Source organism: Gavialis gangeticus, unplaced genomic scaffold (assembly GCF_001723915.1).
Source record: "Gavialis gangeticus isolate Ggan-Ray unplaced genomic scaffold, GavGan_comp1, whole genome shotgun sequence".
Taxonomy (NCBI): Eukaryota; Metazoa; Chordata; order Crocodylia; family Gavialidae; genus Gavialis; species Gavialis gangeticus.
This window is the reverse complement of record NW_017729030.1, coordinates 7074998-7090006: the sequence shown is the minus strand read 5'-3', so window position 1 is coordinate 7090006 and position 15009 is coordinate 7074998. Positions and strand designations below refer to the sequence as shown.

The following is a 15009-nucleotide window of genomic DNA, read 5'->3' as shown; positions in this document are numbered from 1 at the left end:
TATCCTTGTATAGTGAAGGAATTTAAAACATTGGTTCTGTATCAGATTGTCATTCTAACTCATGTTGTGAAATAGGGGTAGGATACTTTGTAGGTATTCATTGCATTTAGAAACAATGAGACTCTTTATGAATCAATGTACAACTTACTGTATGAGCAGCAGGATCCGTCCCAGTGAATCCAGTTAACAGATACTGGTGCATTCATGCTCCACTGTGACTTTACCTGTTGAGCTTTACTGTGAACTGTGTATTTTAGCAGAGGAAGTTGTGCTGCTTTAATGCTGCTGTAGTTAAAAAAAAATGCAGTTGCACTATGTATTGCACATTCAGTACATTGCTTTAATGTGACTTTTAATGGCTGATATGCACAAGGACTTTTGGAAACTTACCACACAACAAAGCATCAATTCATCCATATTGGTTCTTAAGAGAACTGTATACCTTCAGAAGTTGAGTAACCGTTCTCCACAGAATAGTATCTGCCGGTGTGATATTTTTGTACTGTTTCTCCAGAATGGCTTGAATCATCCTCCACATATATGATGAAATTACAGACCATAAAATAATATTGATACGCATACTGTTGCAGCATTGTGCCTCTTCAAAACTCCATGCAAACACTGACTGGTTAAATCTCAGTTGATGGTTAGGCAACTTCAGCTCCAACTGACAGATCAAGATGAGAAAGACAGAGGTTAAATAACTCATTCAAGGTCACACATAAGGTGGTAGTGAGAGAGCCTTGAATAGAACAACCCTTTCCTGCTCCTGGATATAGTCCATGAGACTACTAAACATTTTAGAGAGCACTTACCATATTTACCCAAATACAAGATGCCTCTGAATTTAAGACAACCCCCCAATAATTAGATTCTATACACAGAAAATTTATAAAATTTATTACAATTTTCCATGTATAGAATCTAATTATTGTAGGATCATCTTAAATTCATCCCCCATGCTGCTGCAGGCTGTAATGGGACAGGTGGTGGGGAAGACAGACAGTGGGGGAGGCAGTAAGGGGGCAGGCAGGGGAGGGAGCAGTAGGGGACAGGTGAAGAGGGCAAGTGGCAGGGGTCAGGCAGTGTGGAAGCAGTGGGGGGGGCAAGTAGCTTGCCCCTGACACTTGTCCCCCCTGTACTTACCCCCCACAGCCTCAGGCCCCCACTCTGCATTCCACCCCCGCTTATACAGCTGCCCCCTGCAGCCTTGGGCCCCCCCCACCCTCCTCCATCTCTCTTCCCCTGCAAAGCCTCTCCCCACTGTCTGCCTCTCTAGCTACCCCTTACCTTTGTTCCACCAGCAGTTAGCTCTGTCCCTGATGCAGCCTGAAGGAACTGAGCATGGTTCCAGCCCAGCCCCACAGCTGTGGTGTACAGCTGACACTGATGCTACAGGGCCACACTGGAGCCATGCTCTGTGCTCCAGGATGCAGCAAAGACAGAGCCTGCTGGTGCAGAACAACAGTAAGGGGGAGTGGGAGGGGAGGGGAGGGGAGAGGAGGGGGAGAGAGAAGCCATATGGGAGGAGGGAGAAAGGGGTCAGCAGAGGCTTAAGGCTGTGTTGGAGGAGCGGTGGGAGGTGCAGAGGAGGCAGGGAGCAGGCAGCAGGATTGAGGCTGGAGATGGAGCCACAGCAACTGCTTGCCCCCACCACCTCATACTCAATTCTAATAAGACAAGGGGCTTTTCCTTCAAGTTCAATTGGAAAAAAACCCTCGTCTTTTCATCAAGTAAATACAGTATGTCCACTTCTTCACTTAGTGCCTCTGTAATTGTTTCCAGTGTAGTAGTTGTGTCTGTCTAGATACATAATCAATCAATGCTATGCGCGTGCGCACACACACACTCACCTCACTCACACGGTTCTGTCTGACCAGATTTTTAGAGATACCTCCCAAACCATACCTACATGTACATCATTTATGCCTGCAAAGCACCCTGCTTGAATGCATTAATGAGTACAAAGATGATTATCCATTCTGCTAAAATAGAAGTTTATAAGCACTAATTGGTTCATGTGCAGTTTCTGCAGTCAGTCTAACTTTTGCTTCCTTTACAGATATATAATAAACTGAAAACTGTGAAATACATGGATGTTTATAACAAAGAGGATATTCCAGAGAGATTCTACTACAAAAAAGGAAAATTTGTCTCTCCTCTAACCCTTGTGGCTGATAAAGGGTGGTTCATAGTAGAGGTAAAGTGTAAATCAAAATTAATTATAATCTAAAAGTGAGTTTAAAAATTTAAAAAATTCAATTTTGTAAGAAAAAGATGGGGAATATACAAGATTAAGTATAAGAGTTAGATTAATGACTTGTTTATTTGGTGTAAAAATCGCTGTATCCTATTTAAATATTAAAAATGTGCATTTCAGTGAAGTTAATGTGAGCAGTACACTAAATCAAACTAAAGCAAAATTAAGATCAGTTTAAAGGTTTTATTCTTGCTCCGTTTACCATATAATTAACTCCATTGTATCCATCCAACTTTCCTCCTTTTCAGCTTTCCTTTGGCCTGGTGCAAAGACTGCTTCTTGTTTCAAACCAGGGTTATCTTAACTTGTGACAATTTTTCTTCTGCCTAGTTCTCAAACCACCGTTCTGACATCAGACGGCACCTTAAAAGTACTGCTTCCTTTTTCACTTTACTCCCTCCCCAGGTATTTGCTATCATCTTGCCATCTATATGGTCTGCATTACTAATATTATCAATGATTCCTTGGCCTCTGGTATTTTCCCCAAATCTTATTTTAAAAGCGTAGTCTTTGGGTTTTTTTAAGGGGGGAGAAGGGGGTTGGAGCGGTAGGTCAATGGGGGGCTTGGAAATTACGAACTTTTAATTTATAAGGTTCCTATATCCAAAAATACAATTTTTACTCATGACAGCACATCACCTACACAATTACTAAAAATACTAAAAAAGACAAGCATTTTCATATTATAAATATTCTGACTCTATAATATATAGGTATTGCTATGTGTAATTATTTTGAAAATGTCATTAGTTTAAAGCACCAAATGTTAGTGGCTTGCATGTATAGGATATTTTATCTAGAAGGAACCCTAGACACTTCACAAACAGTGATCTTGATCTTCCATTTCTTGTCCTTCCAACTCCTACTTAATTCAGGCTTTAGAAGAAAAGACTATACTCCTGATTTTGGTGAACAGGGATTGGGTAAACCACCACTGAAATGTAACCATTTCTGGATCAGAATACAGTGGCTTTTCAAGAGCCCAAGATAGCAGGTACTGAATATCAGCACTTATGTCCCAGAAGTATTGGACCCTAACAAATGCATAGAACAGCAACACTATTCCACAGTTTGAAGGCAGGAATTGAAGAATGCCTTACTCAATTGAGATTGCAGAGTGCAAGTAGGCAAACTGTAATTAGATATTATGGAACTTGACCAGCATGCCAGTTTAACTTTATTTCCCCCCCAAAAAACTTCATGAGATTTTAGGGATCTTAAAAATTTTGGTTTTATAGCTGATAGCTTATTGCACATGCCGTCATTCACTTTTTTATTTTTAACGTGAAAGCACTCTTTTAAAAGAAGTGGGATTTGTTACGTCAATAGATAAAAGGGAGATTTGTGCCAAACTTACTATAAAATATTACTATTATTTTGTACTTATATTTCATACAAGTTCTTAAAGTACATTGTAAACTTTAATTAAGCCCCAAAACACACATTTGCATCAGGAAAATATGTGCAAACATTTTATAGATGAGTAAATTAAGGCCCAATATTAAGTGAATTGTCCATGGTCACATATCCAGTCTGTAACAGAGCTGGCAACAGAAGCTAGAAGTCCAGCCTCCCATTGTAATCCCTAGACCACGTTGCTTCACAGATTAACATAGCTAAACAGAATGGCTTCCTTTATGCCTGTGTCATAGTTACTTACCTGCGATATACTAAACCTAGTAGACTGATACTATCACATTGCTAATGTGTCACATCCAATGGGGCGTGGAAGGTTTTACATAAATGTACCTTTAGAAAAAGAAATTATTCTTGTGTGTAGACTGGTGGGCTGCACATTTTCATTATAAAGATCTAAAAGCTACTGCTCAACCTCATCATCTAAAAAGGCATCTGAAACCATTTCCCCAAACTTATTTTTTTAAATTGCTATAAGTAAAACCGTTTCTCTAGTGCTGGTGCTTGCCATGGAGAACATTTTTATGAATCCTGAAAAAGATTTTTTTTTAAATCATGGAAACTCTGACAAGCTCTTAATAACAGTGGAGCAAATACTTCTGCTGTAATAATTATCTCTGTCTGTCTGCCCATTCCTTCCTATTGTTTCTGATGTTCAAGAATGTCCTTTCATTAGTTCTGTCAGGTTTTCCTTAGCCTGGGTGCATTTTCATTATCAGAGAATGGGATGTGAAAATGGAAATTTCATGTCATATTTTTAAAATGGTAATTGAGTTTTCTGTTATTTTTTTCTTCTCAAAAGGCTGAAGAAAGGCAGCTAAGCTCCTTCCTATTGTGCACACTTCATATTTTTTTTAACTTCTCTGTTGGTTGTAGCACTCTGTTAGCAACTAGGAAATGCCATTTCTTTGTAGTAGTTCACTACCTTGCATGATTTTGGGATGCAAGGGGGAATGAATCTGGAATTCTGTCATTTTCTTTACATTCTACACTCTACCAGCCAAAACTCCCAATTATTTTTGTTCCTTTTTTAGTTCTATTGGTTTGAGTCTTTATAGTCTTCCTACCGTACTTTTACACTACTATATAGAATGGTCTTTCTGTTTACTGATTCCGTATCCTCAGTTTGCTTTTCAGTACCAAGTTTTTATGATTCAGTCTCTCAACTCTAAATGCTTTACTTACCAGCTTGTTTTATTTTACACACTTGTACTTCTGGACATCCCACAACTTCAATGATTGCAAAGTTAGGAACATAAATGCGCAGGAAACATTCAAAAGTCAGGAACCAAAGGAATCACAGTGACCTAGGGCACTAGTGTTTCCTCTGGAGGTAACTATTCAATTCTTGGCTTATTTTAGACATGTGTCCTAGCCCCATTTGTGCACATAAGAAAATCACCACACAGCTGCAATTCAATGCAACTAGGACTCTGGTCCCCAAAGAAGCCAGAACCAGGCTAGAAAGAGTGTTTGTTACAAGTCAGAAGTGTATTGCCTTTAAAGTGCCATGTTAGGAAAGTTGCACTTCATCTGCCTGCACAACCCCTGCCTCAAGATAGTGCTGTCTGAATTTCATGAGCCCTGGATTCACTTGCAATTGGAAAAAAAAGTAACATGTTTTCTGACCCAAATATTGGCAAATGTAATAGAAATTGCTGAGCTTTTGACTGCTCTTCACATCTGCAATAACGTATTATTCCCTTTGTACTTGGGCTGATGATTGAAGGGCATTTCATTTCCTGGATTTGACATTAGTAGGGAAACAGCTGAGTCCACAACATCTGACAGTATTTCTGAAAGGTTTAACTTCAACTATGTCATGATATCTCCAAAGAAACTTTTCAAATTAGGTAAGACTTGGCATGTCTTGAGTTGATGCTAACAAAAGCAGTACAGCTTCTCTCGTGGTGTACAGTCCTTTTACAATTAGTTTCCTGGAAGTGCATTAAACAGAGTAGTGCACTACAGTAGAAGAGTAGAATGAGTCCATTTTCTCCTCTGTTTGCTTCGAGTGCTGTCAGTGAAATAGAGGGAGACAAGGAAAGAAATTTAATTTGTCAGCTAAAGTTGTTCAATTATCTAGTACATCTGCTGACTATTATACACAAAGAACCAGAATGGAAAATCAAGAGGTTCCTGCAGTTAACAGTATAAAGAGCTGAGCTTTATAATAATAATTATTATAGTTCTGACAGTTTCTATACATGGTTAATTCCTTCTTGAGTGGTTTTGGTGGGATAAAAATCAGACAAATTTATGGGGGGAGGAAATGGAATGTAAAGGCATCTTAAATCAATCTGTCTCATTTATGAGAGCTAGAGATATAAGGTAAACACAATAGCTAGGGACAGACATTATACACAAACTGGTTTAAGTGATCAGAAACTGGTTTAAAGCTGTAATAGATGTTCAGTGCACATAAACCAGTTTGAAAATGGCTGAAATCAGTTTGAGATAAACCTGATTGAATGTAGTATCAGACTTAACTGATTTGGCTCAAACTGGTTTATGTAATGTCTGTCACAGACCCCTTGCTGGTTTAAGGTAAACCAGACTCCCCCAGCATCCCAACATGCTTTTTAGGCTGGGCGGAGCTCTCTGCTCCAGAGTAGAGCTGGCCCCTCTACTCTGCTCCCTGGCTGGAGGTCTGGCAGAGACTGCAGGTACAGCAGGGTCTGCCTGGCTTCTCCCTGCCCTATCTCTCCACTCTGCCTCACTGCTGAAGCAGGAATCCCCCACTCCCTCCCTCCCATCTCCCACAGCACAGACCTCAGCCCCATGGACCTTAGGCATGTGGTATGCCTGCTAATGCCAAGAGGTTTCTGTGTGTATCTCCAATTTCACTGGGGCAGGCAGACAGAACAGTGACTGCTTAGGGCTTTTTGGAGCTAATCAACAAGTTAGCCGGTAAGCTGTTTAAGAGGAGCTTAAACTGATGGAGAGAGGCTATTGTTTTACTTGACTTTACACTGTCTGCAGCAAACTGACAGAGGGAGGGAATGAGATTGAAAAGCTGCATATCATCAACAGATGCATGCACTACAAAACCTGCCTTGCCTCAGAGTGCTAGCCCGAAGCTGGGGTCTGGCCACACTCTCGCCCCTTGAGCAGCCAGCAGGGAAAAGCCTGAGATGGTGCAGGCAGGGTCGGGGTTTACACCCCCTCCCTAATCAGAGCCTCCTGCTGGGGCCTGGCCATGCCCCCCCCCAGCACTGTGCAAGGGAAGAGAGGCCAGCTCTAGCGCCCCCCAGGCTTCTAGCTTGAGCCACTGCAGGTATGTGCCTGAATTTCCTCAGTCTGACTGCTACAATCCTATGACAGCAGAACATAAAATCTGTAACAAAATAATGTAATAAACAATATGTTGTTAGTGATGTATTTCTTTCATTATTTGAAGGCTCATTCTTATGGCATATTTATGTTAATATTATTCTGTTTTCACTTCCCAGAGTAAAGATAAACTTCCATATTGGGAGAATGGTACAGGGAGAAAGGAGGCCTGGCAGAATGGATGGCATGGATACGACAATGAGCTCATGGACATGAGGGGATTCTTCCTTGCATTTGGGCCAGGTAGGCCAGCTGGATCATCAAGCAATGAGAGAAAACTGTGCATGCGCGCACACACACACACAAACAAGCACAACACCTACAACAGCTTCAGAGGAAAGGCAGGTTCAGTGTATTGCACTGGTTCAGCTACTGCAGAAATTAATTTGAGAAACCAAGCCCTTCTGTCCATAGCCCCTTTTAGCTTCCAAGCGTGACTTGAAATCTGGTGAGAAAAAACCATGATTACATTTCTCTGTGGTCAGTCAGACATCATGCACAGCCAGCTGGTATACATGCCACCAAGATAATATTGGCACTGGGTATCCCTTTCTGTTAACACTCTCCAAGGCCAGCACATAGGCACATGAGTTTCATCACTAGGTCTTGCACTGTTTGAGAGCCCTATTTGCAGAAATCATTCAGTACCAGTGCACACTTTCTGAATTTTCCCATGCCCCAAAAGTATACATTGTTTTATTCATGCTCCATGGACTTCCCAGCCACCTGTAACTATCTGGGACCTAATGAAGTCTCAGAAACTGAACTCCTTGTGTATTTCTGTTCCTTCTATAATTAAACAATTGCAGTGTGCACAAGATTTCATCTTTAAACCTAAACACACTGCAATATTATAGATTTCCCTTTATAGATGGGAAAACTAGTAACAAAAAACCCCACAAAATGATTTGCCAAGTGTACCAGCAAGTTTTCTGGGTTCCATGTACTAGATATTAGGACTGTGCAAAGCTTTGGTCATTGATCAGATTCGGTGGAGATTTGGCCCAATTCAGTGGCCAAATCTGAATCGAATCGAATCAGGAGACCCTTTAATCTCTCTGAATCAAATCGGAGCGGGGGGGGGGGGGTTGGGGAGATTCGATGATTCAGTCATAGACACAGCTTTACATGTTTTTTCTACATACCTTAAGGTACCAGGTGGCTCATGTGAATGCTGAGATGGTGGAGCAGATGGAGCGTTCCACAGGAGCGCTGGGGGGTGGTCCCCAGCGTGCACAGCAGCAGACCTGGAAGTAGACCAGAAGTACTTCTGGTCCACTTCTGGGTCCGCTGCAGAGCACGTGGGGGACCCTCCCTCTACCCCCCGACTCGGTGACTGGTGCCTCCTGGGTCTGGGGGGGGGGCACCTGGGGTCCCCCCATGGCCGATTGCTTAACCAGGGGGACACAGAGGGGTCCCCCATGCACTCGGCAGTGGACCTGGAAGTGGACCTGAAGTACTGAGAATGCGGGGGTCCCCCAGCACTCCTGTGGGATGCTCTATCCACCCCACCATCGCAGCATTCACAAGCTATTCCTGGTACCTCAAGGTATGCAGAAAAAACATTTCAAGCTTTGTCTATGACCGAATCATTGATTCTCTGAATCAGCATTAAATATTCAGATTCGGATTGGGCTGAACTGAATCAGGACAGTGATCCAAATCAACAAATCGAATCACTGTCCCCTGATTTGGGTCAAATCTGAATCAAATACAGCCCATTTCACACACCCCTACTGGATATGGCTGTTCTCACCTAACCTGGCTTGAGTTTTTAATATTATTCAAAAGGGATGCATTCTTTTTTATTCTTGGCAAAGGGCTCATCAAGACAGAGCAGGTCCTTTGACAGGGTTCATGCAATCACAGTTCACATTCCCATGAAGATGTAGAGACTATTTGATCCTCATTTTGTCAGACCCTTTCAATACTGAATAGTATACATCTTTTGCAAGTGAGAAATAACAACAGAACATGTGATGCAGTCATTTTAGAGCAAAAGTGTGCTGAAAAGCTGTAAAGCACTGATTTTCATCTATGGTACTGTGGCACCCCTGGGTGCCACCAGATCCTTTGAATGGTGCCACAAGGTGTGAGGATATAAGCAGATAAGCAAAGGATCAGTTTGTCCCTGCCTGACTAATCCCCCATCTCCACTGCCTGGCCCTTCTTCAAGGAGGTAAGCACTGTAACATGTAAATTGGTTTTTGAATTTAGGTGCCAGTCAATTCACAAAAGTTATGAAGGGGTGCCTCAAATCCAAAAAGGTTGAGAACCACTGAATTAGAAATATGCTGAAATACCCAAACATGTAGCAATGTAAATACTTCCTGTGTTTGATAATTTCCTTCTTTTTTATTTACTAAATCGTTTAACAAATAAAGCCCTCAAGATTTTCTATGAGTATCTAAAAGGGCTAAAGGGCTTGTCTATGTTAACGCCTTGTTCAGCAATACTCCTACGATTCAAAGTCTCAAGGCAAAAGAAATGATATAATGTTAAGTCCTCCCTGATATCCAGAGACTAAAACATTTCTATGCATGTCTTCCTTTCAGATTTCAAATCTAACTACAGAGCTCCTCCAATTAGATCAGTCGATGTTTACAACATCATGTGCAATCTTGCAGGAATAAAGGCACTGCCAAACAATGGATCCTGGTCCAGAGTGGAGTGTATGTTAAAAAATAATGCCAATTTGGCACAGTTATTCCACTGGAGCAGCTGTGTGCTGGCATTGTTTCTATTTTTACTGTTTGCATAGCATATCTTGTTTCTCTGCCCCCAAAATAATGTTGGTCAGTGTAATTAGTAACTCGCTTTTTTTTTAATACTTCATTTGAATAATAGCTTCATTAACAGAATATTGTCTGGGTAAATTGCACATATTGGCCCAAAGTCACACCTCAAGTTACCCCTAGGAAGATGATGCAGATTTATCCTATCACAATAGTTACAGTAATGTGTGGCCAAGATTTGCTTTCCTTTATGCTGTGGTAAATATAGACAAGATTCAGAAGACATTATTGCTAATTTGGATTTGTCCCATTACCAAGGAGAGCAGAATCTAGGCCCCTCATTTTTAAATCTCCTGGGTTTTGTTCAGCTGGTTTGGTTTGATATTTCTGGGGAGAACTCACCTTCATAACTAAGGAAATGTTTTCACTGCTGTATTGTTTAGGGGCTCAGGCCTGGTTTTCACAATTTTACTTTTTGTTTACCTCTGGATTATATATCTCTAATGGAGTCATGGTTTTCCCTTGCAAAACCAAGATACCTGTGGTGAACATGGCCCCCTTCCCAAAACAGGAGAGAAGTAGCTGTTCTCCACTAAACTATAATATGTACAACTCCTACCAGCTCTATTCTAGATGGGGTACATGGGAGGATGTAGGGGCCATGAATATAGCATTCTTCTTTTCCTAGATTTTCTCTCTCCATGTGCCTCAGGGCTTCAGTAGACCAGTCAACCAAATTTTGCTCCCTTTCAAATCACAAGAGTTTTGCTATTGATGTCAATGATATTAAGACCAAACAGGGAACAAGAGCTAAACAAAGTCAATCCTGAATTCAGGTCTCCCCATGTGATAATCTACTAGTGGCAGCATAACTAGGAGTGGGTGAGTGGGGCACCAACCCCAGGTGCAGAGCTCATGGAGGTGCAAGAATGGCAGTCACTATGCTGCCAGCGCAGCTGCCGCCCAGAATGCAAAACTTCCTAGTTATGCCCAAAAGAATAATTAGCAGGGTTTGTGCACTGCTGCTGTTGCCATGGCATGGACTCCCTGGGGGTTGCTGCCACTAAATTGGTGCCTGGGACTGGTGCCCTGCTCACCCTCCCCAAGTTATGCTACTAGTTACACTTCTGCTTACTAGAATGGCCTACTGTTTTTAAATTAAGCCCATGAGAGCATATAAAAAGAGCAGAGCCGGGAGATTTTTTTCAGTGAACAATAAATACATTGAAAAAAATGCAGTTTCCAGATTACCAAAATACTCCTGAAACCTAGAAAAATCCAGCAAATAATTTTGGCTGAAAATCATTTTGGAAGAGTTGAAACATTTCATTTGGACTTTTCTCAAAATGAAATACATCACCCTTCTGTTTTTAGACAACTTCATTATTTTGAAATTGACAGAAATTAAAGGAAAGCACTAAAGAACTGCAAAGCAAGACAAAAAACAGACAAAAATATTTCTCAGACAAAATATTTCTGAGAGCCCAAAACAAAATTTTATTTCAGTAACATTTGGTCCATCATTAAACCAAAAAGCCGCCAAGCCATTAGTCATGAAGCTCTAACAGAGGTATTTTTACAATTCTAATTTGGCACAGCATCCATGCCTCACTTTTCCTCAAAATCTAACCATATTTATTTAAAAATAAATAAATAATAGTTTTAGTCCTTCTGGTTGTGAAAAAGGTCCTGAAAATGTGAATCACCTGTAAATTGATGCTGCAGTTGAGTCTGCTGGCAGTTTTAGACACACTCCCTGAGATGTACAAGTAGTCCTCTTTATCTCAGTTGGACACTGAAATATGAAAGACATTAATTTAAATGTAACCATTGTTAATTATTTTATTGCTGATCATTTTAGCAGAAAATATCCCAGCTATACACATTATCATGTAGCTCCCACAACTGTCCAAAACGGTTCCATTTCCAAACCTTCAGGCTTCCCTGTACCAAGTTTTACAGTGCAGATACAGACTGCCAATAGAGAAACCTGGAGCATATAGAAAATGGAAAGCATAGGAACAATGGAAAACGAATGCATTTAATATCAGAATAAATAACACATGATTCTTCAAACTTTTATGTTCATGTTTAATTAACTCAACTTCACATCTGCATTTAAATAACATTTAATTCCCAGTCTGCTGCAGAAACAAGAGCCTTTCATCTGAATTTAGACTTAACTTACTGTGGACTATGGCAGGATATGCCTATGGATCTACAGGATAAGAACTCAATCTAGCTTGCCAGAATTTTACTGGATTTCTTTGTCTCAATATCTGAAATGATTTCAATGGTTAATAGATCTAATGAAGTGTCAGTGCCAGAACAATGTCTGAAGTCTTATGTTGTGCTTATGTAAAATTGTTAGGGAGGGAAGACCAGCCTCACCAATAGAATGCACGCAAATGAAAGAGCAAGGATGGACAGAATCACAGCAATTCATGTGCATAGGTGGAAAAAAAAGATCCCTCATCTTGCCACAGAAGGTCTTCTCCATCTATCAAAATATGTTAGTGACAAGTACAGTAAAGCAGTTTGGAACACAGGTGTGTCTCCAAACATTAATTGATGAAGCAGTGGAAGATAACATCACCCCTTCAGGTTATAGAATGGACTTACAGGGTTGGAAGAAACTTCAAAGGTCATGTAGCGCATCCCTCTGCACAGATGCAGGATGCATTATTCCTAAATCATCCAAGACAAATGCCTATTCAGCTTCCCTACACAGCTTCTTTCATTGTCCTATCCTCACAGTTAGGTTAGTCCAATATGTCAACTGAACTTGTGAGGATTTTTAGCACCTACTGATTTTAAATAATAGCAAAAGGGAAAGTATGGGGGTTTTTTTAAAATGTTTGTCATTTAAGCAGAATAGTATGCCATGCATGCAGCTGTTTTCTGCACCAGTAACACAAACTTGGTAGACTGACTATCAGCCCTTGCCCCAATAATGAGACGAGGGACAGCCTGTACGAGACAGCCAAGTCTAACATTTAAACCTCTCTCTCAGACTTCAAGTCTAGGGACCAAGAAGTATTCCAAATGAAAATGTAACGAATTTATCAGCCCAGGGATCTTAACTGCAAAGTTGTACTGCTCATGTTCATAGACTCTGGGAGGGAACATACAGGAAAATCCAACAGCAAACCTGATTATACAACCTAAATATTAATTTCAGCACATATAGACCTGAGAATTCAGCATTAGTTAACAGAACAGGGCAAAATATACTCCCTAAAACAACAGCTATTATATTTAAATTCAAAAGATTAATTTCACTTTGTTGTTAAACTACTTCGTTGCTATATTCCTTGATGTTAAATATCAGGAATATCCCTGCATTTACAAATGGTAGTGATAAGCAATGTACACAGTCACATCATTCTATTTTTTCTAAAGTTTCCACTCAAAAATGAACACATTTTCATATCTGGAAGAAAGGCACATGGGGCTTGAAACTGTAAATTGCTGAGAACCCTTTATGCCCAACGACAATGATGTGAATGCCAGGTGTTCAGCAGAACCTCAAAGAAGGTGCTCGAACACTGATAGATTGAATTTTAGTGAAGGATTTGCAATAGATAAAAGTTTTTTTGAAAAATCAGGTTTCGTCCTGAAAGAAATAAGCCCCTACAACTTAATAGTCCTATGGATCCAGCATAAAGCACGTTCTAGTGAAGCTTGGTACAGTGAGTTTAAGGGTAAATTATTACAACATAAAAAAAAAAAATCAAATTAAACTTGACAACAGGCTTCTGTAACAGCCATAAAGATTTATGTAATGTGTTTTTAAAGCTCAAGTGAACCATCAAATCAATTGAAAAAAAATAGAAAATCAGTCTTTGTTATCAAGCTGTTGAGCATAAAAGGCATTTTAGCGCTTTCTAAGCATTTGCAGTGGCTGTAAAACAAGCAGCTATTGTTCAAAGTTACTGTTGCTCTTTAATGGACCAGGCTCAATGGATTCACTGAGTGCATTTTTTTTAAAGCGAGAAAATTATCCACATAAAAGATAACTAAATGGCTAAATTACAAAGTTTTGTTTGAAAACCAACAGAATGCATAAAATGCACGCTAATCCTTCCACATTAAAAGCTTCATGGAGAACATTCTGATTTAATTTTTAAATGCATCTCAGGAATAACTTTATTAAGTCAGTTAAGTTTTTCTAAATTGAGATCAGTGCAAATGAGATGAGCACTGACCTATCATTGCTTGTGTATAAATGGGTAACAAATATATTCAACTTGCTGTATTATTTGTGCAAATATTGCAGGGTTCATTTTCAAAATACACTAACAGTTTGATGGGGTTCAGGGCAAACACTGTAAGCCTGATCATGCACCCCAAAATATACTTGATCTACAAAAGGGAAATTCTATGCTAAATTTACATGAAGCTCAGCAACTTCAGGAGAACAGAGTTTAATTATGTTTTAGGAATGTGTCTTTCTTGCTCAATATTTTGTACTTCTGTATTGATTAATGTTCTGGTTCAAAAACCAGTGCTTTAATTATAAGCATGCTTATCTGTACAGCAAGCAACTTAGGTGAATGTATTTTAAAAACCATGTGTCTGAATGATGCTTTTGAAGAATGACTGCTTGTGAATGAGTGAATAAGTCTAAGAATGCTGCTTCCTTTCTGTAAGAAAAATATTCACTTTTGTAAATACTGTATGATTTCCAAAAAAACCCAGAATATCCTGCCTTTCCTGTTTGATTGTTGTATCAAAGTGTTGTCATATTGATCCAATTTTCACTTTCTAGGATGCTGCAGCTTCTGCAGTATAAACAGTGTTTGAAGCTTATACTGATTGATCATCAGTAGGATGAATGATAACATTGTTTAGATAACCAGCAAAATCCTCAGCATGTACATTAGAGATCCTAAAGAAACTGTATTGGTTAATATGGCTTGTAAATCAGATAATTATTCCAGAGATATTACAATAAAGTTAATCTTTTGAATCTGTTTTTCTTCTGACTGCATGCACTATCCATAGCTGCAAGATCCATTTTGTGCCACTGTATCACCTGTAGTCTCCATGGTTTTATTTGTACACACTCCTTATATGCTCTTTGGGACTTTTTCTTCTCTGTAGAGCAGGTAGTATAGTGAGGGCATGAATAGGTTCCTAGGTAGTACTACAATGCCAATAATAATGCAGACAGGTAATTATGTTCTGCTACACTGGGAGCAGTCCTGTGGAAAGCTGAGAACTCATACAAAATAATTCTCTTAGCCCAGATGAAAATGTACA

The 15009-nt window shown here is 39.9% G+C and overlaps 1 protein-coding gene across 1 annotated transcript in view; it reads left to right on the top strand.

Moving 5' to 3' along the window:
- Positions 1 to 14720, top strand: part of ENPP6 (ectonucleotide pyrophosphatase/phosphodiesterase 6) — a 71222-nt gene extending 56502 nt beyond the window's left edge. The window contains exons 6-8 of the mRNA XM_019521895.1: positions 2063 to 2200; positions 7129 to 7252; positions 9565 to 14720. Of these exons, the coding sequence (XP_019377440.1) occupies positions 2063 to 2200; positions 7129 to 7252; positions 9565 to 9770 (468 nt within the window). The 3' untranslated portion in view covers positions 9771 to 14720. The remainder of the gene's footprint in view (positions 1 to 2062; positions 2201 to 7128; positions 7253 to 9564) is intronic.
- Positions 14721 to 15009: the final 289 nt, after the last annotated feature.